The sequence below is a fragment of the Sapajus apella genome, unplaced genomic scaffold (assembly GCF_009761245.1).
Source record: "Sapajus apella isolate SASKATOON/1434 unplaced genomic scaffold, GSC_monkey_1.0 scaffold108, whole genome shotgun sequence".
NCBI lineage: Eukaryota > Metazoa > Chordata > Mammalia > Primates > Cebidae > Sapajus > Sapajus apella.
The window spans coordinates 3,367,520-3,394,765 of NW_022437048.1; the positions used below are offsets into that span (position 1 = coordinate 3,367,520).

The 27,246-nt window shown below is 35.6% G+C and overlaps 2 protein-coding genes across 2 annotated transcripts in view; both read right to left on the minus strand.

Annotated features, from left to right (window-relative positions):
- Positions 1-707, minus strand: part of TMPRSS11A (transmembrane serine protease 11A) — a 48,568-nt gene extending 47,861 nt beyond the window's left edge. The window contains exon 1 of the mRNA XM_032259277.1: positions 576-707. Within this exon, the coding sequence (XP_032115168.1) occupies positions 576-586 (11 nt within the window). The 5' untranslated portion in view covers positions 587-707. The remainder of the gene's footprint in view (positions 1-575) is intronic.
- An 11,102-nt stretch (positions 708-11,809) lies between these two features.
- Positions 11,810-26,998, minus strand: LOC116537226 (transmembrane protease serine 11G-like). Its single transcript, XM_032259278.1, has 9 exons — positions 26,913-26,998; positions 26,227-26,345; positions 24,198-24,265; positions 23,395-23,555; positions 18,735-18,773; positions 17,807-17,978; positions 16,358-16,617; positions 14,128-14,270; positions 11,810-12,007 (listed from the first exon to the last, which is right to left on the minus strand). The coding sequence occupies exons 1-9, from the start codon at positions 26,989-26,991 to the stop codon at positions 11,846-11,848; spliced, it is 1,203 nt and encodes a 400-aa protein (XP_032115169.1). The 5' UTR covers positions 26,992-26,998; the 3' UTR covers positions 11,810-11,845.
- Positions 26,999-27,246: the final 248 nt, after the last annotated feature.

Sequence of the window (27,246 nt, forward strand, 5' to 3'; positions counted from 1 at the left end):
TTCAAAATGTAATGGGAGGAATTGTAGAGAATAGGGATGTTTTCCCAATATTGAGCTTGTTTTCTTATCCTCCCACAAGGAAGCCCTGGGTCTTCTAAATGGAGGCAGGTGTCTCTGCAGCTATTTACCTCTCAATCTGCGTTAGTCCCACAAGTACTCACCATAAGGGACAAGTAAACACAGCACAAGAGAAAATGCTATAGAGGCTTAATTTTGTCAAGATTGCTGAAAGGAGGCTTGCTTTAAAACACATAAACACCCTCCTTCCACACACACACAAAATTAAACCAGTTAGGATACAATATAACATAGTGTTTAATTAACCTTTTCTAAAATCTTAACTACTGAACTTGGCAACGTGAAATAATGCTAACAATTTTTACACAAAAACATTGATTTGAAACACAGAGATTAATTAATCCAGGATGCTATCATAACTCCAGAAATTTTAAAAAATCCAATGCAGATTGACTCCACTAAAGACATCTCACTAGCAGTCCTCTGACACATCAGGTATCTGGTCACTGGCAGACAGTACAGCAAGCAAGCCATCTATAAAACAGAACTGAACTTACCGATACATCATGGACAGGAGGAAGAATATGATCTTGCAGCTCTGCACCCACTGAACTCCACTTTCTAATCAACTATATGACATCCCTAGATGCATAGGAAGTCTACGGCTCAAAGAAATAAGGAAACAAATTACAAGTAGTTGAAATGAAACTAGTTGGACAAGTCTGAACAGAGAAGTTTCAACCCATAGAATACCTTGAAGAAAGCCAGAGACAGCATAGTCCCAACCAGAAAGCAATATGTATATTTTTGGTGTGGACTAATTTTGTTAAAGGAGAAGAAACTGGTTACAAAGATTTGAATGAAAAATATCTTAGGAATATGCTAGAATTAAAAGTTTAAAGAAGATTATTGGTAAGTATACAAGTATCTTAAAGAAACTTTTACATAAAAGCTCTCGATAAAAACACTCAGATCTTCTTAAAACCTAAATACATAATATAAATATGACTCAAGAAATACTCCGTAAATTCTTGTTGAACAGCAGGTATCTCCATATCCACTATATCTAAAATAAAAGTTGAAATTTTTAAAAATGAAAGTATAATTATTGCAAATAAATAGTACTCATCAAAGGCCAGCCATCAATACTTTACATGGATTATCTTATTTAATACTTCACAACAGTAGGGAGGAATTAACCTCATTTTACAGAAATAAAAACTGAGGCTCATAGATGTGAAATAATTTGACTAGTCTCATATTTCTGTAAACGATAGAGCCAGCATTTCCCTCCAGGTTTTTCTGATACCAAAGACTCTCCTCTTTATCAATTAGAATTACTATATGAATGGTGCTTGATACAAATCTAGCTCTAAAAAATAATAGTTTATTTTCCCCATCACCAGCTGATTGTGGAAGTTGTGGGTGGAGAAATAGCAGCCCTTGGCTACTATTTAAGTCTATCTTTCCTCCACTTGGTCTATTTTGCTACTGAAAGTTGTGGTTGTATAGTGTAGTCCTTGTGTTGTGTTTTTCAGTTCCATCAGGTTAGTTATGTTCCTTTTTAAACTGGCTATTTTTGTTATCACCTCCTGTATTGTTTTATCATGATTCTTAGCTACTTTGTGTTGGGTTAGAACATGCTTCTTCAGCTAAGTGAAGTTTGTTATTATCCAACTTCCAAAGACTACTTCTGGCAGTTTAGCCATCTTAGCCGCAGCCCAGTTCTGTGCCTTTGCTGTAAAAGCATTGTGGTCATCTGGAGGAGTAGAAGCACTCTGGATTTTTAGTTTTCAGCATTTTTGCACCATATTTTTCTCATCTTTGTGGGCTTATCTACCTCTAATCTCTGTGGTTGCTGACCTTTTAATAGGGTTTTGCGAGATCTTTTCCGTTGATTTTGTTGTTGCTGCTTTCTGTTTGCTTGTTTTTTTAACAGTCAGGCAACTCAGGGCTTCTGTTCTTTCTGGGGGTCTACTTCAGACCCTAGTTGCCTTGGTCCCTCCCATACCTGAAGATCTCACCAGAACAGCAAAGATGGAAGCCTGCTCCTTCCTTTGGCAGCTCCATTCCAGGGCGCACCAACCTGATGCTGAATACTCCTGTTGGAGGTGTCTGGAGACTCATGTTGGGAGATCTTACCCAGTCAGGAGTAACTGGATCAGAGACCTGCCTAAAGAAACAATCTGACTGCCTCTTGGCAGAGCAGATGTGCTGCACTAACTTCCTGGCTTCTCCAGAGTCAGCAGCCTGGAAAGGCGAAGTCAGCTGAAACACAGAAATGACAGTTGCCCTTCCCCTGGGGACTCCATTTCAGGAAGACATTAGAGTTCTGTCCATATGAATCTTGCTGGAGTAGTTGAAATTCCCACAGGGAGGCCCCACACAGTAAGGAGGTCCTGGTTCCTGAGACGGTTCTGGGTACCACTTAAAGAATCAGTCTGGCCACGATCTGCATGGGAACTCACTCCATCTCAGTCTCCAGGCTGCTGCTGCTGGCGAGCTCCAATTCCAAGCCAGTGGATCTTAACTTGTGTGGTGTCGTGGGAGTGGGGCCTGCATAACCATGCCATTTGGGTTCCTATATTCACCCCTTTCGAGGGGCATGCATGGATGGATCTCTTACCTTGCCATAATTCCTGGGTCTGGGGTATGCAAAACTCCTGGGTCTCTGTGAGTGCCAGTTAGTGCAGTTAGTTACAAGTATTTGTTATAAATATGATATTTATTTACCAGAGTTAAGTAGAAGTCCAATGTCCAAAACTTTCTCTTTATATTGCCTGCAACTCTAAGAAATGAAATTTTATGTTGATTATTTTGCAAAGAATGCTAGGGTAATTCTTTACTACTTATGCTAACCACCTTGGGATCTTTATTCAGTGTGAGGAAACCGTTCTTCGTCCTTCAACAATTAAATACAAAGATAGATTATTGATTCTAGTCTAATCTGAAGAAAATGTACTGGAATACAACGTGAAAGTGACTTTGTACATGATATTGGCTGTTACAGAGTTCCTGGGTCATAGAGCATACATATATGTAATTCAACTAAAATTTGCCGCTACTACTAGCATTCTGTGAAGGTTCTACATCCTTGCCTACACTCAACTTATTCCATTTGTTTATTAGATGTAACGTTGTGCCTTAGTTTTGTTTTAATTGTAGTTTTCTGAATACTCATTATTTGGGCCTTTTTAAAAATATCCTTGCTAGGTTTTTGTGTTTGTAAATTTTTTTTCATGTGCTTTACCCATGTTTCTACTGAGATTATTGTTTTCCTAGTTGATTTGCTGGATTATCCTGTATATTGTAGATATCAGTGCATTGTCCACTTTAGATAATTTAAGTATCTTCCTCAATTCTATCTATAGTGTTAGTTTATTAGTTGCATAACAGAAATAGTCAATAGTCAAATGTATCTTATTTTTGCCTTGCATTTAATACTTTCTAAGCATTTCTGAAACAATTTATTCCTTACCCTATGTTGCAAAAATATTCTTCCTTTTTTAGTATTAACATGATCAGTTTTTACTCAGATCGCTAATCAATTTTTGAAGCCTACCTTTGCGTCATTTTAGGTAAGGTTCTATGGTTGTGGTGATCCTGCAAATGTGTGTCTCTAAGATCTCATGCTCTGGGGAATATAATTGACAAATGGCTCAGCTTCTGTGCTGTGAGCCCAATGCTGCACTCATACTGAGGCCACATTTCCCACGAGCTCCTCCCAGCCTGTGACTAAGCACAGCAGGGTTTTTAAGGTAAGCCCATTTCTGAAAGATGTGGAATTCCTTTGATGAGTCACTTTGACTTGAGGACTTCCCAAAGGCTTGGCCAAATCTTCTTAAAACTGCACTGCAATGTGCAACTCTTTCTATCCAACTCTTTTTACTTCCTTCTATACTACACAAGGGTCAGAGCTGCATGGCATTAAGTGTCTCTGTGACTCTTCCAACAAGCATACTATTTTCTTCACAGACGTTTTCCTTAGTAATTATCTTGCACCTCAAATCTCATCTTGAGGTCTGATAGAGTGGTCTTAGAAAATGTGGAACTGATTAGCTTACCTCACTGTGTGTTGGGTGGAGGATGCCATGCTGAATGGCTGCAAGGCAGAGACAATCCCAAGCATAAGGTGGCAGCTGCATTGTAAAAGATCTCACCAGCAGTAGCCTGGGAAAACTTTTTGGTGTTCCTGATAGAGGGAACACCATTGTAGGTGACAGTTCAGGCAGCTGAAAGATAGGAGAGAAGAATACCTCTTACAAAGATAGTGGAGTTGGCTGGTTACTGCTAAATTGCATCATCATCCTGCATAGGGATAAGGAGAAACTGAAGGCCGTTTAAAATATGTTAAAGGCTAAGTATGAGAACCAGTTACAAAAAAGCTCTTATTTCCTGCAGAGGAAGAGTAGACATAGCCAAGCAGCAGGCTAAATATCTAATAGTTAGATTCCCAGAGTTTGAATGCTTAGTCAAAGCTGATTTGCTATGCTTTGGTCAGGGTCCTAATTGGAAAAACCCAGGAACTTGAAATATAAAATGGGACAACTGGATGGATGTCTTTGAGGATGTTGGTTCCGCAGACCCCCTGAGCCAGCTCTTCTCCCCTGCTGAAAGATGCTATAGAGCTGTTTTTTGTTTTGTTTTGTTTCTTGTGAAACAGAGTCTCGTTCTGTCACCCAGGCTGGAGTACAATGGCGTGCTCTCAGCTCCCTGCAACCTCCGCCTCCCAGGTTCAAGCGATTCTCCTGCCTCAGCCTCCCAAGTAGCTGGGATTACAGGTGCATGCCACCACACCCAGCTAATTTTTATATTTTTAAGTAGAGACAGGGTTTCACCATGTTGGTCAGGCTGGTCTCGAACCCATGACCTCATGATCCGCCCACCTTGGCCTCCCAAAGGGCTGGGATTACAGGTGTGAGCCACTGTGCCCGGCTAGCTATAGAGCTGTTTCTCCCAAAAGGCAACAGGTGCCTCCTCACAAGATAGTCTCACCTCTTCAACTGACAACCAGGTCAGTGGCTCAGCTAGTAACATACAGGGCGTGATAAGGTAAAAAAGACACTACGTACTAAAAGAATTGTGAGAATTGGTGAGTATGTATTGGCTCCTGACATAAGGTTTTGAGAGTGGTTGATCATGGAGGGCTGAATGAAAGACTGGATAAGTAAGAATTGATTCACTTAGGAGCACTTTCTCAAGACATGGAATTTGACAACCTAGCAAAAACTCAAAGAGCAAGTCTGCTAGGGTGGCTCTTAGCATCGTGGAGGAACACAGATCCAGGATTGAATACAGATGAAATGTCCCAGTTGCCCTAGAAGACAGTAGAGAAAGAAATAAAGTGGCTGAGGAAAGTGGGCCTCTTGAAATGGATAATTATGTAAGGACAGAAGACCCACTAGGGGATCTGTTTCCTGGGGAAGCTCAGAGGACATATCATTTATGAAAGTCACTAGAAATGGGCTGATGAGAAGAGCTTGAGAATAACTAAGAAGTTCAATGATTGCTCTATGTTGCAGATGAAGGCTGCAATAAGGGAAGCACCTACAGTCCTGAGATTGTCCTAGGGATGATGGAGTCCTGAAGTGTCAATGCTTAACTGCCAAAGCCAGGAACCCACAGTGAGCTTTAACAAACAGCACGTTTGGAGGGACAACTATGGAAGTTTTTCCCACAAAGAATTGTGGAGACAGTTCAAAAAATATGGTACTTTTAGGTGAAAATAGACAGCTAGCCAGGGTGCCAATTAACATCTACAACCAAAGAAGAAATAAAAAGGCAAATATGGAAGATCGGGAGGCTCTATATGATCACCCTAACAGAAAGCAATTGAGGCAATTTTTAGATCCAGAATTGGCTGAAGGTGTGGCTAAGTCCCTAGGAGGAAGAACCTTGTTATACCATGATAATTATATACAGTGATGATTCCCTAAGTGCTTCCCAAAAGGGACATATAGCCTTTTACTTACTGGGTGACTATACATAAGACAAGGGAATACCCAGATATTTCAAAAACTATTAGAAACAGGATCTGAGTTGATACTGATACCAGAGACACATAGCATCATTACAGCTCCTGGTAGTATGGAGATTTATGAGAGCCAATTATGTCCTGGATATGAGATTCCAGGTATATAGTTCCTTTCTCTTAGTACTTTTAAAATACTACTTTATTGACATCTCATTTCCAGTATTGCTGCTGAGAAAACTGATGTCATATTATTATTGTTTCTTTATAGATGAACTGCTCTTTCTTTATGATAGCTTTTATAATGTTTTTAATTTAAAATCCACTGAAACATATCAAGGTATGGGTTTTTCCTTATTTCTTCTATTTGGAACTCTATAAGCTGCTTAATATATAGTTTTAAATTTTCTTTTATTATTAAAATCTTACCTTCATTAGTTTTTAAAATATTTTCTCATCTCAATTTTTAAAATTTTGTGATCCATTTGAGAATCGTGTAGTTGGGATATTGTCATTTCTACTTCTCTATCCTTCATATCTCTAATTTTTTAAAATTTATTTTTCTATTTTTATCCTTTCCTTCTTCCTTTCTGGGAGAGTTCTTCAATATGAACTTGCAATTCATCAATTTATTTTTCAGTTATAACTATCCTATTATTTAGCTAATCAGCTGTGCTTTTGTATTTCAACTCCTATATTTTCCATGTCTAATATTTTCATTCTCTTTTTATGCATGCTTCTTCTTTTTTCAGATTATTGATGTGAACAATAACAAATAGCTCATATCTTCCCTTATATCTTTAGATATTGATACAATATTTATTTTACATCCTTTGTTTATGCTAATGCCTCTGCTTCAGAGGCTATAGGTTATCTTGTCTGCTGTCTTTCTTATGAAGAAGTTGTACAGTTTGAAGTTTGCTTATTTTAGACTATGATTTCACATTTTCCCAGGAGCATCAGCTGCTTTATCAGGCAGCATGGGCTGTGGAACAGCCAAAGGGCACGTGTTTACTTGTGTAGGTCACAGTGTGTTTAAGGAACAGATTGGGGATGAATCCTAGGGTAGAGAATTCCAGCGGCCACAATACCTATTATTGATCATTCTCACTTGACCTTCTGTCAGTTGATTTTCCAGTGGGAATTTCACTGATAAATTCTTAAGAGTGAAGCAGCACTAGGAAGAAACAGGTTCTTTTAATTTTAATGCAACAGCCCTGGAGATCTTGAGGGGTGAAGGTGAGAAGACAATACCTGAAAGCAGCTGATTAGTGTTACCTTTTCCAGAAACTTCTCTCCTCAGCAGGCTTTTTCACCTGTGCTTTCAAAATTGGTGGTCTGAGACTAGTTTCTGGTATAGCAAGAAGGTAAACACTGTCTCAAGGCAATATAGGGCAACACATGGTGTTGGGAGATGTAAGAGAAAAACTGAAAAGCCTTTCTCTTAACTATCCTCTCCTACTCCAGGCTTCAGCCAACTGCCTCCCTACACACTCTGTCTAGTTCAAGATAGCTCCAGTCTCCTAGTTCTGGCCTAGAATCCAGGTTGACTTCTTTGTTCTATAGTTTGTCTAGGGTTGATGTGGAGGAGGGAACAAGTGTCTTGTCCTAGTACGCTATTTTGGTAGAAGTGAAAGCCTATGTGTGAGTGTGCATGTATGTGTATACATATACATACATATCCACACACATGTATATGTGTACTTACCAAATGATCTTATTTTTGAAGCAAAAAGTATATAAACTCTTTATTAGTGAAGATATATTTATTTATTTAATAAACTCTTAGTGAATATATTTAGTTATGTTTGTATAAACAGAAATGACATAAATGGATATACAAAAGTTTAAACTTTGATTTGCTTAGGAGAAAATTAGGGAGAGACTGTTAGATTTTTTTTGTATGACTCTATGTTGGGAAACAGCTCATATAACTTTGTAGCTTGAAATGAAATTACAGTTGGCCCTTCAACAACATGGGGGTTACAGTTGATGATCCCATATGGTCAAAAATTCATGTATAACTTTTGACTCTCCCAAAACTTAACTATGTATAGCCTACTGTTAACTGGAATTCTTACTGGTAAGATAAAGAGTTGATTGACATATATTTTTTGATGTTATGTGTATTATGGCTACAATACAGTAAGAGAAAGAAAATGTTATTAAAATCATAAGGAACAATATATTTACTATTCATTATGTGGAAGTGGATCATCATAAAGGTCTTCAACCTCATTATTTTTCCATTGAGCAGGCTGAGGAGGAAGAAGAAGAGAAGGGATTGGTCTGTCTCAGGGGTGCCAGAGGTGGAAAAAAAATCCGCATATAAGAATAGATATGGTTTGGCAGTGCCCCCTCCCAAATCTCATCTTGAATTGTTGCTTCCATAATCCCGACACGGACGTGTCGTGGAGGGACCCAGTGGGAGGTAATTGAATCATGGGGGCGGGTCTTTCCCATGCTGTTCTCATGGTAGTGAATAAGTCTCATGAGACCTGATGGTTTTATAAAGGGCAGTTCCCTTGCACAAGCTCTCTTGCCTGCCGTCATGTGAGACATGCCTTTGCTCCTCCTTGCCTTCCACCATGATTGTGAGGCCTCCCTAGACATGTGGAACTGTGATTCCATTAAACCTCTTTCCTTTATAAATTACCCAGTCTTGGGTACGCCTTTATTGGCAGCATGAGAACAGACTAATACAGGTCTCGTGCAGTTCAAATCCCTGTTGTGCAAGGGCGAACTATACAATAAACTATATTTTTAAAATAACATGGACCAGCAGATGGCAGCATACTGTAATGAATTTGCTCAAACTTTATTGCTTTTCCTGAGCAATGTGGGTCCTAGTGACCTGCTGTTTCCACATTTCCTGGATTTAATTACAATAAAATGACATTGACAGATTATGCAATCTGATTCTTATTGTATTTGGGTTGGCTGCTTGCTTAAATAGTCAGGTGTGGTTTTTAATCTGTGTGACTAAGTCACTCTGATGCTCTTCCATTAATTTTTACTCTTGCTTGGTTTCCATTAGCATATCTTTCTGGCTTAGCAGAAATATTCTCTTGATTAAAAAAAAAACAAACAAAAATTCTTTTTGATTCTTTAATATCCTATTAAGTAGAGAAGTTCTGTCATTTTTCTAAGTTCAGTTGAAAATCCAGTTTCTGATCATTTCAGCCTCAATCATGAGTCTCTGGTGGTCCCTTTTCCACTAGTGGACTGGTGCCACTAGAAAAAGAAGGATCTAAAAGTAGTGCTATGCCTGACCATCACAGCCCCGAAAGAATATGTTACTTTAGACAGCAGCTATCAAAAAACACTTTACAGTATGTGATTTTGAGAATGGAGACTTAGTTTTATATACTATTGCATATTTAACAGCTAGACTACCCAATACCTGACACATAGAGGTTTAAGAAATGCTTGTTAGATTAATAAGTAATTATGTAAATTGGTGCCTTGAATATTATAGGTCAGTGATGTCAAACAGAACGTTTTTTAAATGATGGAAGTGTTCTATATCTGTGCTACTCAAGATGGTAACCACTAAGCTCATGTGAATATTTTGTGCTTAAAGTGTGATTAGTATGATAGTAATGACTAAATGTGTTTCATCTGAGGAAATAAATTGTTATTTTATTTTATTTCAATCTAAATAGCTTAAGCTGGCTAGTGGCTCACAGATAGTGAGCTTTTAGTTCTTAGTGATGTTATGCAATTTTCTATTCTCCACTGTTAAGTGTTAATAGGTGATGATGGGCTCAGCCTTCTGCCTCAGCTGAATACATAAACCCCTTTTCAAATAGTGCCTGTCTACACATTCTGAAGATATTAAATAGAGTATACTTGGTGCAATTATTCAAGATTCAGGCATTTAACAAATAACTCACTATATGATCATCTGTATTTTCCTGTAGGAGCTCAGCCTTCAAACAGTCCTCTTTCTCTAACTTTCTCCAATCAGGAAGATCAGTTTCCAAATGATCCTAATTTGGCTAGGATGATATACATATAAGTGCAGTCATAATAGGCTTTGTTTCCTAATATTTTCAATGCATCAGCATTATAAAAGAGAGAGAAGAAAAAATTTCCAAACTCATATAAGGAAATTGTGAGTGCATGATTTTTAACAGTGTATTTTTTTCCCTGTTACTATTGGTATCATAGCAGTATCTCTTAACTGCGGGTGATTTTGCTCCCCAAGGGACATTTGACAATGTCTGCACTAATTTTTGGTTGTTACAACTTGGCAGGGAAGTACTAACGGAACCTAATATGTAGAGTTAAGGAATGCTGATAATATCACAATGCGCAGGACAGTATCTGCCCCTCCTCCAGTAAAGAACTAACTGTGACAAAATGTCAGTAGCACCGAGGTTGAAAAATCCTGCATTGTAGTGCTGACTCAAACAGAATGAATTTGAGTTTGTTGCTATACATATATTTCAACATACATTATGTGGGGCAAGAGAGATTCAGTATAAACCCCCCCAAAAATATTAGCACAGCAATTACTTCATTAACTAACCTTAAAAGGGAGGTGAGAATAAGGGTTTAGACACACACAATAAGTGAAAGTTTTGATAATACTAGTCCACAGTCATGTACAGTACTATAAAATATGCAATCAAATACATATAAAACTGACGACTTTAACATAATAATTAAGCAATTCCAAAGATGTTTTCTTGATTATCTGAATATTTTCTATAAGTACTATTCTGCAAAAAAATGCTGGCCACTTTTTAATAGGAAATTTAAATATTACACAGTAAGGTCTTTACCAAAATCTTGTATCAAATTGATTGTGAATGTCTAATTTTATAATGGCTTCTCATGTAAGTTGTTTATGAATATCTAATTTATATTGATTTCCCATTCTGGAGATCCCTTAATTGTTCTGAAGTTTGTTGAAAATTTTTTAAATAAAATACATTAAGAGATAATTTTAAAAAGTGAAAAGTAAGTTTAGACAAAGATTGAAACTTCTCTCATTTTAAAGATGGAACTGAAAGTAGCTCCTTCTCACTGAATCCTTGCCTCTTTTCCTTTCAACTTAAAAATGCCAAGAAAGTCTGCCTTTAATTTCTGAGTACATAAAGGCATTTTTTACATAGTTCAGAGCAAAATCCTGTGCAAAGCCATATTGCCAAGTTCTTGCTGTCTGATTGAGGGATTTATTGATTGCTCCAAAATAAACATCAGTAATTGTTTAAAGAGACAAAAATCTACATCGAGTGTAAATATAAATGTCATTCTTTTTCCAATTTCTAAGAGAAGTTAAATGCACACCTGAAGGCAAAGAAGAATGGACTCACAGTAGTGCCATCTGTTAAGTCCTAGTTTCATGCCTAGTGTCCCTTCCATCATTTGTGTTAACATTGGTGAAAATTAGTAACCTCGACTTATCTAGTACAGTGAACGTACACGTTCTTAATGATGAATATTTGACGAGAAAGACTGAAGCTGTGGAGCCCAGGTAAGGGAGGCATGCCGTTTCAGCGAAAAAGTAGAGAATGCTTAGCCAGTTGGTACTGATCTGATTAAACTGCTGGATCACTCTGAAAGGAATATTGTATGTCTTAGGAAGAGAAAAATGAACAAATCAGAGACACTTAGCAGCAGTGGTAGATCTTTGTGTAGTTGAAATATCTTCCGTGCCCATAGTAGCAAAACACTTCAGACGATGTGAAAGAAAGCCTACCTTCCTCATGTATAAGGGGAAAGTCATTAGATCACACTTATTTGCATTTTGAACTTGATGATAACACACATAACAGCACACACTAAACACAATTTTCTAGAGACCACTCATGACAGTTATAGTTTGGATTTGAGATGATTGTTGCATTAGATGTTAGTTTTAGATTTAATCCAGTCCCGATAATGAGTCACTTTGGTATAAATTCCCGGCTTGTTTTCTTTTCCACAGTCTATTCCCCAGCTTACGATTCCAACAAGGTACCAGGTGTTCCTATCACGTGCAATAACCAGAGGACCTCCAGAATCACCCTGGAAAGGAAGAAAAAAATATGGTCAATGTGATAAATAAAGGGGTGTCAGAAATGGGTTAATTGGCATCTGAATGTCTAATAAACTAACACTTTGGATTGAAATATGTAAAATATTCTATTTTACTTACCATTAGTATTAATATGATAACGGAGCCTGTTACTTACTCCATGTTAATGCCTTCAGGTAGAAGGTAATGTGAATAAAGCTAAGGTTTCAGTTTTATCCTTGTAAAACTTTTAGTTTTGCTGTCTAAATTTTTAGTTTTACTTTAGACAGAGCAAAACTAAATCCTGTGAAACTAGGAGAGGCTTAACTAAGACACAGGACTATGTTCTATGTCTTACATAAATGATAACCTCAAGACTCCACGAACAAGTCACATCCTCCATAAGCCTTTCCTAGTTCCGTGCCCAGTGTGTCTTCCATCACTGTTTCTGTTAGTTAGAAGGAATCTCTGGCTATGAATGTGAATCTCATCTTGTTCCACTCACATTAATTGACAGGAAGGTATCCTCAAAATGATATCACTATGCTGCAGTAGGTTTGAGAGGAGCAACGTATGCCAAGGGCACTCCATGCAAATGTGCACTATTTATTGCTGAAAGGATTTTGCTCCTAAACTAAGGTGGAATTCCTAGCCCTAATGGACTGGTCTAAAGCATGTGAATCATGAGGACTTCCCTCTTAACGTTAATCCTTGGTTTAGACAAATGATTTTAAATTTATCTTTTAACAATGTACCTATTCATTCAAAAGAAGCACTACGTGGAAGCCCATTATAGAGTTTTTGAACAAGAGAAAAAAATCCTATTTGAAGCAGACATGGGCTTCTAGAGTCTTGTGCCTTTAGCTCCTTTCCCTTCCATTTTCTTCCCATACTTGTTGATCTCCTTCGTGTCAGTGAACAGAGTGTGAAAACCTTGGCCTACCAAAGAACTCCTCCTTAGGAGGCTCCACATCCTAATTTAGGTCCTTGGTATTTTACTATGCTAGCAGTGAAAGGAAGCAAGAGTATATGGATCAGTGGAAAGAGAGATCTGCTTTTACATAGATTTATTTGTGTTTCTCTTCGAAGCCAGGTGATCTAGTTTTATCTCAGACCAACCTCATTGCTTCTCCTTCTCCTTATGAAGGAAAGTGAGTGGAAGGAGACCCTGTATTCCAGAATTTGTAGCAAAACCCTTGTCTTTCATTTGTTCTAATTATTTGTGTGCTATATTATTAGACTGTAAATTCATTGTGGATTCATTGTGATTTTAACAAATGCTTATGTTTCCTTCAGTAACTGCTACAGTATCTTGCAGTTGACAAAAAGTGGAATATGAATAAGCGAATAGATTTATTACCACCACATGACAGACAGCCAATAGCAGATCAACAGTGGCACCTTTGCATATAAGAAAAGTGCATATATATATAATATATCTCAAATTCTCAAAGCCATTCTTAATTCTTCAAAGAATTGCTAAACTGTTCAACTCAGTTTCAAACGCTAGAAGTTAAAACGTTTATTATTTTATTTACTTATTTTTTAGTCATCTACATAGCCGGAATTTAAAACTGATACTCTCCTAAAATGTTTAATGCTTATACTGTTTATTTAATTAGTTTCCAAATGTAATCGTGAGGTAACACTTCACTATGAACAAATGTAGATAAATATGTACTTTTTTGTTTTGTTTCTAATAACAGAATTATACCTGGACATATGTTGTTTAAAGTCAATGGTTTATGCACCTGTGGGATGCTGCTTTACTGGCCGTACATGTAGTGGCAAGTCCATCTCACAGTGCCTTGCAATTAGTAGGGATTAGATACCTAACTGTTGGTTATAATTGTGATTTGGAACAATGATTGTATGGCTTCCTGGCTTAGTTTCTACTATCAGCTCCCAGTGCGCGTCTCTAATAAGTCCTAATTTTCAGCTGATGACCATGTTTTAGGGATAGTTCTCCTCAATAGGGTGTTAAATGAGAATTATGACTTATGATTCTTCCACTCCCTCATTTTACACTCTCCTCCACAGGTTAATTTCATGCAGTCACGTGAAATGATATTGTTCTATGGTCAGTAAGGCCGTTCCTACTAAACCGTCATTCTTGTGAATCTATTCTTACCTTACAGGCATCTTGTTTCCCTGTCAGGAATCCAGCACATATCATTCCTGATGATACAGCACCACCATATACATGAACTTGATTACATATATCATTACTTATGATCTCCACTTCAACCTCTCGCAGCGTATTGGGAGAGGCACCTAAAAACAGGAAAAATAAATAGATGAAGAACTTCTACATTGCTGCCATAATAGTTAATTGTGTCTTACAAGGAATGGACCAGTGATAAAACCTAAGTCTTGAAGTTGTAAGATTCTGGACTGAATGACAGTGCTCAGAATGAAGTTACATGTATTGGGTGGCTTCTATTTGCTAGATACCATGTTTGACTTGTTTACTCCTGCTACCTTATTTAATCCTTGCAACAGCCATCAAAGAAAGACATAAATATTCTCTTTCAGTTGAAGAAACCAAAGCTTACCTGGTTAGGAGTCTTGTCATGATCACACAGTTAAAGAATAATGTTAGAAGCTTTTTAACTTGATGTGATATTTTTAAAACCACAGTATTTTTCACCACCTGGGAGAATATGTTACAGCTTACCTTAACCTTACTCAGAAATTTACTTTACAAAGGATACAGCTATTTGGGGAACTGTGAATCCTTGAGGAAAAGCGGCATAGAACAGTACTACACTACTAGATGTAACTTTAATACTGATGGAATGCTTCATAGGAAAGACTATATTTACTCTGATAGTAACTTAACTTGCTATACAAAACAAATACCAGAATAAGTAACACATACCAAGATAAGAAGTCACTTATGTGTTAGTAATTAGCCACACACTTATTGATTGCTTGTAATATTGTTTTAACTATTATATTTTTCTCATTTCTTTAAAATAAAAGCAAATTCTATTTTAAAGACTGTACTAATCTTTAAAGATGGATATTTTGTTTACAACAGGATCAAAGACATTTGAGAGGATGAGGGAGGAAAGTGTTATTGATTTGAGCAATGAATTACTGTTATTCTGTGCTTAAGAAGATTTCTAATTACATATGATTGGCTAAATCCTGGGAGGTAGGAGAAGAAAACCCGAGTAGTCCTTGTCTCCATTTCAAAGTGCAGGAAAATAAAAAATTTAAAAAAAAAACAACAATCGAATACCTATTAATTTAGTGTGATGTCTTACAAATCCGTAATGTTATTGTGAAATGAATTCAACTTATGAGAGTAGATAGCTCATTGCACAGTAATCCGCACACTATTGGGCTTTAAATGATTCATGATGAAGTACCAAGTCGCTCCCAAACTCTGAGACTGGGAAGTTTTTAGTTAGATTATAGAAGCAAGCGTAATGGTGTTACTCAGGTAGTAGGTGTTTTCCTTTTCTACTTTGATAAGGAAGTGGCTTTACACATTAAAGGATTTAATTCCTCCTCAAACTCAGCACCATTTCCTATAGAACAATGCAGATCCCTCAGAGATGAGGAAAATTAGATTATATAATCTGAGATTATAATGATAGTGTATCAGCCTATACTCAACATCAGAATTGTAGAGCGTACATTGAAGGGAAGCAGAGTGCTTCTATAAAAATTAACTGATGAGACTGATATGACTTCATAATAAGAGCCTGGAATGAAAATTAGAAATTTGAGGACAGATTAAACTTTCATATGTGAAAAGTCAACCAAGAGACATAAAAGTGGGAAAGTCATATCAGGATCTAAACGTCTATGTTTGTAGTTTCTTATCAAATTTATAAAGTTTCAGGTTCAAGAACAGCTCCATAGATACATGGATCAGAGGGACCCCATTTAATATTTGGGGCCAGGTAAAGAATAGTCATTCAGTTTGTTCACTTAAGGCTGTTTCTGTTTGTTGCATGATACACTGCAAAAACATCATTACCAGTGCTTGCAAATTATATACTTTATGAGCCAAGGAGCCATAGCAGAATCTATACATATAAAAGACAGCATTTGAAAGAGAAAAAATGATGTAAAAATATGCTTTAATAAATTTAGAAAAAAAAAATCTCAAATCAGTTCCCAAAATAGTCTGTAAAAAGACAATAAACATAGGTACTGTGTAATAGTAATGGTGCTAAAGTTTTTAAAATTCACCACATCTGTTTTTAATTTGTTTTTGTCATATTTATCATGGGACATCTGATTTCTTCTCTTATTTGTTTTGATTTTGCATTTTATTTCATATCTCTGTTCAAATGAAGGAGAGGTGTATACTTTTTGCTTTGTTGTTTTACTGAGATACTCACCGTGTAATTTAAGTGCTCCCCATCCAGTGACAAACACTTTACTCTCAGGCAAGGCTTCAAAAGTAGCTTCTGGAAGACAGACTCTGTGCACCTCATTGGAAAATATGATGGGGATGGAGAGTTTCACTACAGCGGTATCATCCTCGTGTTTATGGGCAGCATAGTTCTCATGAATAATAATTGACTCCACCTTTCTTCTCATTAGTGAGGAACTGAGGGTTATTCCAAAACTAGCCGTCCACAGTTTGGGATTTTTCTTACTGATCACAGAGTAAAAGGAGTACAGTTGGTTCATTTCTGATTTAAATTTGCCCAGGACCCTGGATGGGCAAGGGACATAAGTGTGGGAGAAGGGCAATTTTTTAAAGGTAGTAATTGATTGGGACCTTCCTATCTGAGGCTTCTCTCCTAAGACTGCTTTGCTTTCATCTAGTTGATAACAAACCCTTAATCCAACATAGCTTAAATTACTCTCCTTGAGGGAAGCTTGTATTTTTCTATTATTCTAATTTTTCTATATTATTGCCATTTTTGATTATAAGAATAATACACATTAATTTAAGAAAATACAAGTAATTATAAAGTAGATGTATATATCCAAATATATACACATAGATTCATGTAAACACTCATATCAAGGCATGATCATATAAATGTCTGTATAGTTATAAACAGGAAGAGAGAAAGGTAAAATTTTCTCATGCTTTCTCTTTATTTAGCATTTTATCCAGAATATTCTCCCATTTTATGTAAATTTTACTAGGGTTACTGTATTTCTTTATTATTTCCAAGTGTTCTATATGTAAATTGTAAAAACAACACAAAGAATAAAAGCACAGCACCAAAGATAGCCACATTGGATCATCAGATATAACCTGTAGTTTGAGACACTATTAATAGCTTAAAAAAATAGAAAATATATCTCAGAAGAACCGGTGAGCGTGTTTAATTTTTGATGGTGATGGCTTGTTCCTAGTTAAAATTGAGATTGTTGGAGAGTATATTCTCAGTTGGAACTGAAGATATTTTCTCTAAATTTTTCTACTATTCTTCAGTTGATTGTCATTTATTCCTAAGCCTGCTGGACAATCATGAGTGACACTGGGAGGCCTAAGATGTTTTGTTTTTTGGGCATTTGTTTGTTTGTTTGTTTTTTGAGACGGAGTCTCACTCTGTCACCCAGGTTGATGTGCAATGGTGTGATCTCGGCTCACTGCAACCTCTGCCTCCCGGGTTCAAGCGATTCTCTTGCCTCAGCCTCACAAATAGCTGGGACTACAGGCACATGCCACCATGTCCAGCTAATTTTTGTATTTTTGGTAGGGACGGGGTGTCACTATGTTGGCCAGGCTGAAGTCTAAGATGTTTATAAAGGAAATGTAAAAGAGAGAACGATAGGATGTGAAGAGGAGAAGTTGGTGATTCTATGGGTATAGACTGAGAACTCACAAGTCAAAACAGTGAGCTGCAGTCAGGAGCCACTCTTCACTGATCAAAGATGCTCCACACAAATGGATGCCTTCCACCTGCAGGCTAGCTTGCCAGGGCCAATCACCTTTTCTTGCAATCCGGCCATCAGCAATTCTTTCCACGGATGCTAACTCCTTCCCTAAACCACAACCTGTGAGAAGGGAATAAGATGGCTAATTCTAGAGTTATAAACATCTGTAGGTATGATTGGCATATAGTTAAGGACAGAAACATCTACAGAGGTGTCTTACCTTAAGAAAATTCATTGAAATTAATATTAAATAAAGTAATGGTAATTCACATTGATAAAATGTGATTATTCACACTTTAAATAAGTATTAACTTTTAAAAAACTATTTAACACTCTCTCTAGTGAATTTAAAACAACATTATTTTAAAATTTGGCTTTTCACATTTTTCTGGGTCATGTTCTTATGTGCAGCAGTTTACCCTAATAATATTTTCTGAGTGCTAACTATACACTATTTATTTCAGAAAATAACATTTGTGTTCTTTTAAAATACATGTCTAATATTACAATCAAAATGCTACTATAGCATAAATGTCAAAGTTTGTATAATAAAGTTTTTGGTGTCATTTAACCCTAAGCAAAACTTATTAGTTTAACAAAAAGGCCAAATAAAATAAATACAATGAAATAAAAGAAAATTGTTAAAGAAAACATTAGTGAAACTTTCTGGGAGGAAGAGCAAACATTTTCAGGGAGTACATACAGACATTCTCAGTTATGATTAGTAATTTTTCCTTTAAGGAGAGTCAGATCACATATCCAACTAGAGATACTATATACTTTTGAGAAAGAGTAAACATGGGAAAAGAGAAATGCTAAATGTGTTAAGTTTTGTTCTTTGATTTATAAACATCTCAGTGATATTCTTGAACTTACAGCTGTTCAGAATGTGTTCTGCTTGTGCTGCATTCATATCTGAAAAAAACCCAAGAGATGCTCAGTGATGAAATAATTATAATTTAAAATACTCTGCCTAGATGATATGACTTTTTCTGGTTGAGAGGAACTGCATTGGTCAGGAAATTTTTAATTCAAAGCCAATAGAATAAAATCCTACATAAAGGAAAAGCCTAGGCGTAAACTGACCTCTACTGACTGTATGTGGACTCCAGGAAAATCCTGGTTTATGGTTACAAGATCACTGGCATAGAGAAGGATACAGTTGTTGTAAAGGAAGCAGTCTTCTAGTTAATCAATGCCACACCAATTTTTTAAAACAGAGGAGTCCCAGACTTGTCTTTCATGTGCACTACTATATATTAGGAAAGCGTTTCCCTCTGTCCTGATTAATGCATCTTAGAAGCCTGGCAATCTGTGCTTGGTCCATGGATGCTCCCTGTGGAATCAAAATTCACCAGTATGCAAACAAAACCTCAAAATACACTATCTTGTTAGTCACTTTTTTCAAAATGTGAAATAAAGAAAACCATAATCAGTAGCTGTCCCCCCAAATATTTGAATTGTTCTGTTTCCTAGTTAGTATAATGAGTGATCTAGACCCACATTTTGTTAAGATGAAAGCCAATGTGGAGTTTTCACGAGCCTGAAAATTGATAAGTCTTTAATTTAGGTCAGACTCTAAAGAAGTACATTGAGTTCATTTGCAGGAAACTATACTAAACTATTCTCCCTCTCTTGCCCAGGGTGGAGTGCAGTGGTACAGCCATAGCTCACTGCAGCCTCAAACTTTTGGCCTCAAGCAATTCTCCCACCTTGGTCTTACGAAATTCTGGGATTATAGGAGTAAGCTGCCATGACAAGCCAGGACATGACTTAATAATTCTTGAGACAAAAGCTTGTCCTACATACATTCCACTGTAACATCAATTATACTTTAGTGCCATTATCTGTAGGTTATGGAGCAGTGGGAGAGGGGTAGAGTTATAGTTAGTTCACAGCTAAGTTTAGCTTAATCCTAAACTCATCTCAGTTTATATAGAAATTATTGATGAACTTCCATGACGGTGCTATATACCATATGTGAGCATTATGTTATATATGTGTTCCACCTGCAGTACCAAATGTTGAATATCTTCAGTTCTAGAACAAGAGTGTGTAGACTGACTTTTTCCTGCTTTTCTCCTGTAAATACAACTAACAAATCTAAAAATTATTCACCAGATAACAATAACAGAACTTTGAAAGCTGGAAGAAAGAAGACAGAATGGCTTGAGACTTCAGAATCTGAGGAAGAATAAGTGGTGCATTTTCCTGGATTTTCTTTTTATCTCACATATACACTGAACTGGTGACCAGAAAGATCTGCAATCGTCAACAGGAATAGACAAAGCGATCCCAATACAAATCTGTTCTTTCTATCCAAAGTACCTGGAAAGGGCAAACACAGCAGACAGGTAATGGGAAACTCAAACCCTCTGCTTCACAGCCAAGGCCTGGCAGTCCATTCTACCAGCAGCAGTGACAACAGAAAGCCCTTAACCATCCCCACCCCCACTTCAAAACCAGGAAACTACCTGGCAGACTAATACACCCACAAAGACAGTGGCAGCAGAGACCTGCATCTACTCAGAGATATAAGGAGACCCAGATCCAGTGCACCCCTACACAGAGTGGCCCACTAATTCAAGGCAGCCCAGAAAAGCATGTTCTACTCCCATAAAAGGCACTGGAAACAGTAATTAAGAGGAAGTGGGGAATAGTATGGAAAGGATATGAAAACTGAATTGTCATTGAAACAACAAAAGTTAAGTTGAGAATCTGTACTCGAAACCAAACAGATAAAGTAGAATAATTAAATTGAATCAAAAATCTCCTAACATAACTAAAATATTCAGAATACAAACAAAAATTGCTCACCATACCCCAAACCGGGAAAACTACAATCTGAATGAGAAAAGACAGTCAACCAATGCCAATCCTGAAATGAATAAGATATTGGATGTGTCAGATGTGTATTTAAAGACCTGCCATAAAAGAAATTTAGAAATAAAGTATAAATTATCTTGAAACAAGTAAAAAAATGAGAAAATCTCAACAAAGAAATAGAAATTATAAAAAAGGGACCAAATGAAAGATTATAGGACTAAATAATACAATAAGCAAAATAATAATAATAATGAATCAATCTGATGGATGGTGCTAATAGTGGAGTAGAAAAGATGGAGAATGAAATTAGTAAACTTGAATATAAGTCAATAGAATTTACTCAGTCTAAAAACAGCATATAAATAGATTGAAAAAATAAGTCCAGATTCTCTACAGTCATTAAAGATTTTCTAAGGCCTTGTGAATTTCTCCACCTCAGTCATCATCTTTAAAAGGGTCATTGTATGACCATTTTCTCTTCTGTCTCTGATTCTGTTTGAAATGTTCCCAGTGAGGCGGTCTGCTCTCCAACTGCTCTTTGTATAGGTTTTATGCAATCTAAAGTATTTATTTGTGTAAATGCCTTAGCAATATTCAATACCATATATTTTGCTGTACATAATGCCACAATGAAATTTCCATAAAAAAGTAAGATGTAGAAAAAGTATAAGTTTAAAATACAAAACTATAAAACTTATAGAAAAAAGTCTAGATACCTGAGAAAGTACATAAAATAATACATTAAATTTATTTTTTCTTAGTAATTTTGAAAGCATTTTCACACCTTCCTAAAGAATAAGGTCTACATTTATTATCTTCATTTTGCAAAACAGGAACTGATACACAAAGTTTCAGCAACTTTTGCAAGGGTGGACTACTGTCATTATTGCTAGAATACAGGTCATCTGAGTCCTAGTGTAGTGTTCCGGCTACCATCATCCGCAGTGTCTCTCCGTGCATTTTTTTCTTTCTATTATTTATATTTAAATGATGTTTCTTAACCTATAAAATTCAACTCTTGTTTTACAAGTTTTGAAATATGCAATCTCTCACTTTTTTCCCCCATACAGTCCTGAAACTCTATGTGGAAAGATAAATGATTTCAACTTCTTCAGCTTTCTGTAGTATTATTACTTTTAAAAGTTCTTTCTTTTTTCCTGACCACTTTAAAGAGATTGAGTTGTTTTATAGAGTTAAAGATAAAACATTTCACAAATACCATGTTCCTATCCTGTGTTGAGCACTATGCTAACATTGGGGAAGTGCTTGTGACTGCAGTAGACATATTTCCAGTTCAAAAAGTCATATCTTTTTTGAGAGATACATGAAATAAAAAATATACAAATCAAAGCAACTCCCATGCACCTTTGTGAAGTACAAAAGTATAAGGAATTAACACTGTAAGGAAGTCTTTGGATGGGAATGAGGATCATCTCAACAATAACTTGCTTAGACAAGCAACTGAGTATCTGGTGATGGGTGATGCATCATCAGCAGATGCCTATATGAACCAATAATGAGAGGTAAATACCCCCACTCACCCAGCAACACTGAAAGGATTTAATTCTGTCTAGCACCATAAAGCAGATGTCGGGTTGGTAGTGAGGGATAGATCCAGAAATGATACCTACATCTCCTCAACGAAACATTTCCTTCAGGAAGTCTTCTCTCTGCTATCTATAGTCCAGTGCTTTGGATTCAGAGTCTGTTCTTTCCTGACTACATAACTAATAGAACTGAGTATTGGGTATTACTCCCAGAGACTACTCATTCTTATCTTTGAGCTATTTTTTCTTCTTTCTGACTTTGGCCAAATCTATAATATAATTTTCTCTTCTGTTAACATACCATAACATATGCATTCTAGCCTCCTGGAATAGTTCTGGGAAAAGATACTGAGTGAAGATTAACTGATAATTTGTAATTTTCGATCAGCCTTATGCTCTCATTGCAAAAGTTCAACAAGTTTTGGCAACTTCAAAGCTAATTCCTGAGAGGCAACTAATAGTTTTAGAATTATAATGAACTTTATTTGATTTCATATCCTGAACATTTATCAATGAGTTCTTTGTATCTGTGTTGCATATAAGATGGTGTCTTCATGCCCAAGACAGAGGCTATCAAAGTCTGATGTCTTTCTTGTCCTTGCCCCACTCCATGTCCTGGGCCAGTTCTATCCTATGAGTTGTAGAGAGGGTATGAGAGTTTATCCTACAATGCCAGGCCTCTTTCCTCCTTCCCCCCATATTTTGTTTGTGCCTTACATATTGTGGTTCATGTGTCCATACCACTTTCACATTCTGGATTCAGATTGGAAAGAGTATTTCAAAAGAGTCAGACACTATAGATTACTACTGTATATCAATAGCAGAATGTTGGTTTTTATCATATGTATGTTTAATTAATATAAACAATTCCATTGAGATCTTTTTTCAAAGGAAGAAATGCTATCTTATTTGGGTTATCATATAATTCTTATTTTATAATTATTTCCATACTAGACAAAAGAAGATAATCTTCCTTATCACAATCAAAAGATTGCATGATTTGTTCGTTATCAAGTACACAAGTAAAGTTACCCTTAAATTGGATCTCTGAAATATCTTAAAATGGAAAATAGTTTTATGTTAAAATAAATAAGCGATCTTTGTAGATGACAAGATTATTAAAATGAGTAACTGTAATAGGAAAGAAAAATAGTGTTTCTTGCCTCTAAGATAAGGTAATGAAGTATCTATCTTCAAGAAGCTTTCATTTGATTTCAACTTCTGATGCAAAAGGTTATCAGCTTGTGTTTTTATTGTGTTCTCATTGTTAGGAATAAACTGAAATTTAAGCAATACATCTGCTTTCAAATTGTCATTACTTGGCCTGAAAAACAAAATCACCAGAATGAATGAGGCCATAACCTCAGTAATTATTATGTCATACTTTAGGTATTAGTTACATCTTCAAGAAAATACAACATAAATATTTTGTATGTCTTATTGTCAAAGATTTTTCCCCTTGTGTCACACAAGTATTAATACTTAAATTATTCCCCACTTGTAAAACTTGATCATATTTAGGGAGGGGAGAGCATTTGACAGTTTTAGAATTTTTTTTTCTGAAAAAAGAAGTCAAAAGTACTTGTTATGTCCACAAACTTTGTATATATATATCATATACTATATATGTGAATATATATTCCTGTGATTCAAGAATTCATAATAGCTGTTTATTGTTTTTTAAAGTCAGTAAAATTGAGAGCAGTAGTTAATAATTGTAAGATTCTTCTATATGAAATGCAAAAGACTTCAAAAGGATAACCGTAGAATATATTTCACCACTACTCAAGAAACTCTCACACAGAAACTCTATACAGGAGGAATAACAAATGTAATAATATTAAACTATTTTTGCTCTTGATATATCTAAGATCTTTAGACCTGTCTACAAAGCAAATAATTGAAGAATAACTAAATAATATGAAGTTGCCTTTTATAATCATACAAATTAATTAACTGTGATTACCTAAAGTTGATAACATGATACTTGATGTAATGATGGTTTAAATTGAATCTCTGAAATATCTTATCTATCTGAGAAAAGAAAAAAATACAACAAAATAGAGCTTTGTTAAACATGAATTTCACACGTCAATATGTCACAAAAATGCTTGCATAAAGCTTGCTGTGATGCAAATAACATTAACTTCAATGTTTATTTACAGTTATTCCCCCAAACCTCATTGGGCATAATCCCACCATCATGAATATTATCTCTCTAATTGGATGATGATATTTGAACAGCTTGTCACATAGTCAAAGACTGATCTAAAAGGTTCATTTAACAAGGCATTTCAATCTCTAATATGAAATATACATGGCATGGGAGGCACAGAGATTTGAAAGTTTGATATATATGGACTCATCACTCAATATCATTCCAGTTCAATTATCATCCTCATGGAGGTGATTCAAAGATTAGTTTTTTAGGCTCTAAGGAAAGTTTTTGGCCAGGTTTTGATGCTGTGGCAAATGGGAGAAAGGAGGAGAATATATTTTATTGAACACCTCTCTAGAGTCATCATACTTACCAACAAAAATGCAGGAAAGAATCACTTAGAATAAGATAAGACTGTAAATGCCACTGTGTGTCATTTTAGACTTCCTACATGGGATAATTTATCTGTGGTATAAATACCTAGGTCAAATTATTTCTTAATAAAACCACAGCTTGTTGCAAAATATGTGGTCTTACAAGCCTGTTTATAGACTCATGAAGCTGGCTTGTCAGGGAAAAGACTAAGTATATACTGAAACTTAAGTGACCCTGAGTCTGCATAGAGAGTTTCACAAACCGGAAGAGAAGAGCTGCTAAGTTGTAAAAATGGGTGTATCAAAGAAGTGCTTTTCACTCATCTGACTTGATTTATGAAATTTTCTTTGGTGAAATGCCATGTAATATCATTTTGAATAGACTGGTGAGCACAAGTTAATTAATAAATCAACAGTTACTCAAAAAAATGACTATGTGGTTTTCTTCTAATTAACTATGAAGGGAAATTTGTTTTTGAAGAATATATTTTTATATACACATGCACATTTACATGACAAAACTAATGTATTGATTGTTGGCCTGTTTTTGTTTTTTTTTTCTCCTTCAAGGAGAATTTCCTTAAGACGTATTTTTGAAAAGGCATACCCACTCCACTCAGTAGCATTCTTCAACCCATTTCATCAGCTTCTGGTTTGGTTTGTGAAATGGCTAAAGAAATATGTCTGAATGTGGTAAGAGTGATCTGGCATCTTTGATTAATCAGTGAATGCGGGGCTCAGTAATGTCTGTGAATACCACTGAAGTCTTCAGAGGAAGAGTTAGTCTGTGTGTTTCTGTGCTATATTTTCAAGAGCAGCCTAATGTGACATACATCAGGGTCATCCATAGAGTAGGTACTTAATAAATGGTATGTGGTAATGTTATTTGTGTCTGAATGATTAAGTTATGTTTTTAGATAACTTATAATTCATTTTGTATGGGCAAGGTAGGCTATAATAAATTCTTCTTCAAAGGTTTTAGTCTGTAAATTGTTAAGTATAATGAGTTCTGAGATCCTCTCCAAAGAATCAATTTAAGACACCCTTTCCACCATGATTGTGAGGCCTCCCCAGCCACGTCAAACTGTGAGTCAATTATCTTTCCTTTATAATCTTTAATAATCCTTAATAATCTTTCCTTTATAAATTTCCCACTCTCAGTTATGTCTTTATTAGCAACATGAGAACATACTAATATAATTGGTTACAGTTTCCAGACTTAGCAAATAAAAATACAGTTAAACTTGAACTTCAGAAAGACAATGAATGATTTTTAGTATAAGCATTTTCAAATACTGCATTAAGATATAGTCAGGAAGATCTGAAATTAAAATTTAACTGGGCATTCTGTTTTTTTCCGGAAATTCTAATGTAGATGCAAAAAAGAATGCTCTCAACTCATCTTTTAATTTTCACAATAGTATTTTCAGGATAGGAATGATGTCAGCAAAGCTTTAGCTTACCTCATTACTGACTTTTTGTTTCAGGTCAGTCCTAAGTTTTGAGTGTTTTACTGAAAAATCAGGATTATATTCAACACTGGGGATCTGGAAGGAGGCCTGGTAATAGTAAAACTTCTGGTCTGGAAGGGAAAACAGACAGGGATGGTTTCTGATTTGTAAATTTGAGTTTTATAATTATGAGAAGTAGAGGGGTTGAAAACAAAAAGTGATACAATTGGTGAACTCCTGAAAGTAAAAAATTCCATAGCTGTAGTCAATACTTCCCTCTAACTCTTTTTTAGGATCACACATTTTCATAGTCACCTTGGTTGTCAGCTATGTTGTAGCACAATTATTATCTGTTAGTGATAATTCATAAATGTAAGCTGTAAATTAAGTGAGGGTAACATATTCCCATAAGTTGACCTCAAATTTAGAATTTCTACTAAAATATTTTTTACTCTCAGCATATTAACTATATCACAAAATTACATAGGATATATTTATTGCACTGTTCAAGAAATAATATTATACAAACCACATCAAAATTTAAAGTCTGGACATAATTTTTATACACAGATTACTTTTCTCAACTATATATAAATTTATTCAAACGGAAATTGCATTCTAAAATATTAGAAAATTTTACAGTTTTAAAATAAGTGGGTCTTCAAATATTCAAAATAAAACAATGAATGGATGCTTACCATATGCCAAAAAATAAACAAGGAGACCAATCATTATCACCAGAATCAACCCAACAGCTATGACAATAAGGGCAACCATCCATGGTTTCAGTGAACTCACTCTTCTACCCAGTGTCAATGACCTTTTGAAAAAGAATTATATGTTAAAAATGAATAGGATTTTAAGACTAAATATTCTGCTTTCTGTAGAATATTTTTCTGGAAATCATATTTAGCTCATATTGTATTTGGTAACACTTAAATATATTTTCCATGAAAAATTTTTAAAATGCTATAAGAATATGATTGACATTTAACATTATATTTTCTTTTTTTAAAGTCAGCAGTATTTTAC

Bases quoted from the DNA above. Each gene is read 5' to 3' on its own strand.
- LOC116537226 (XM_032259278.1), bottom strand. From the start codon at position 26,991: ATGGTTGCCCTTATTGTCATAGCTGTTGGGTTGATTCTGGTGATAATG. The intron at 17,979-18,734 runs GTAAGTTCAAGA...CCCTTCTCACAG, and splicing joins AGAACACATTCTGAACAGCT to GTTGTGGTTTAGGGAAGGAG. The intron at 16,618-17,806 runs GTGAGTTCTCAG...CTCTGTGATCAG, and splicing joins GCAGCTCACTGTTTTGACTT to TAAGAAAAATCCCAAACTGT.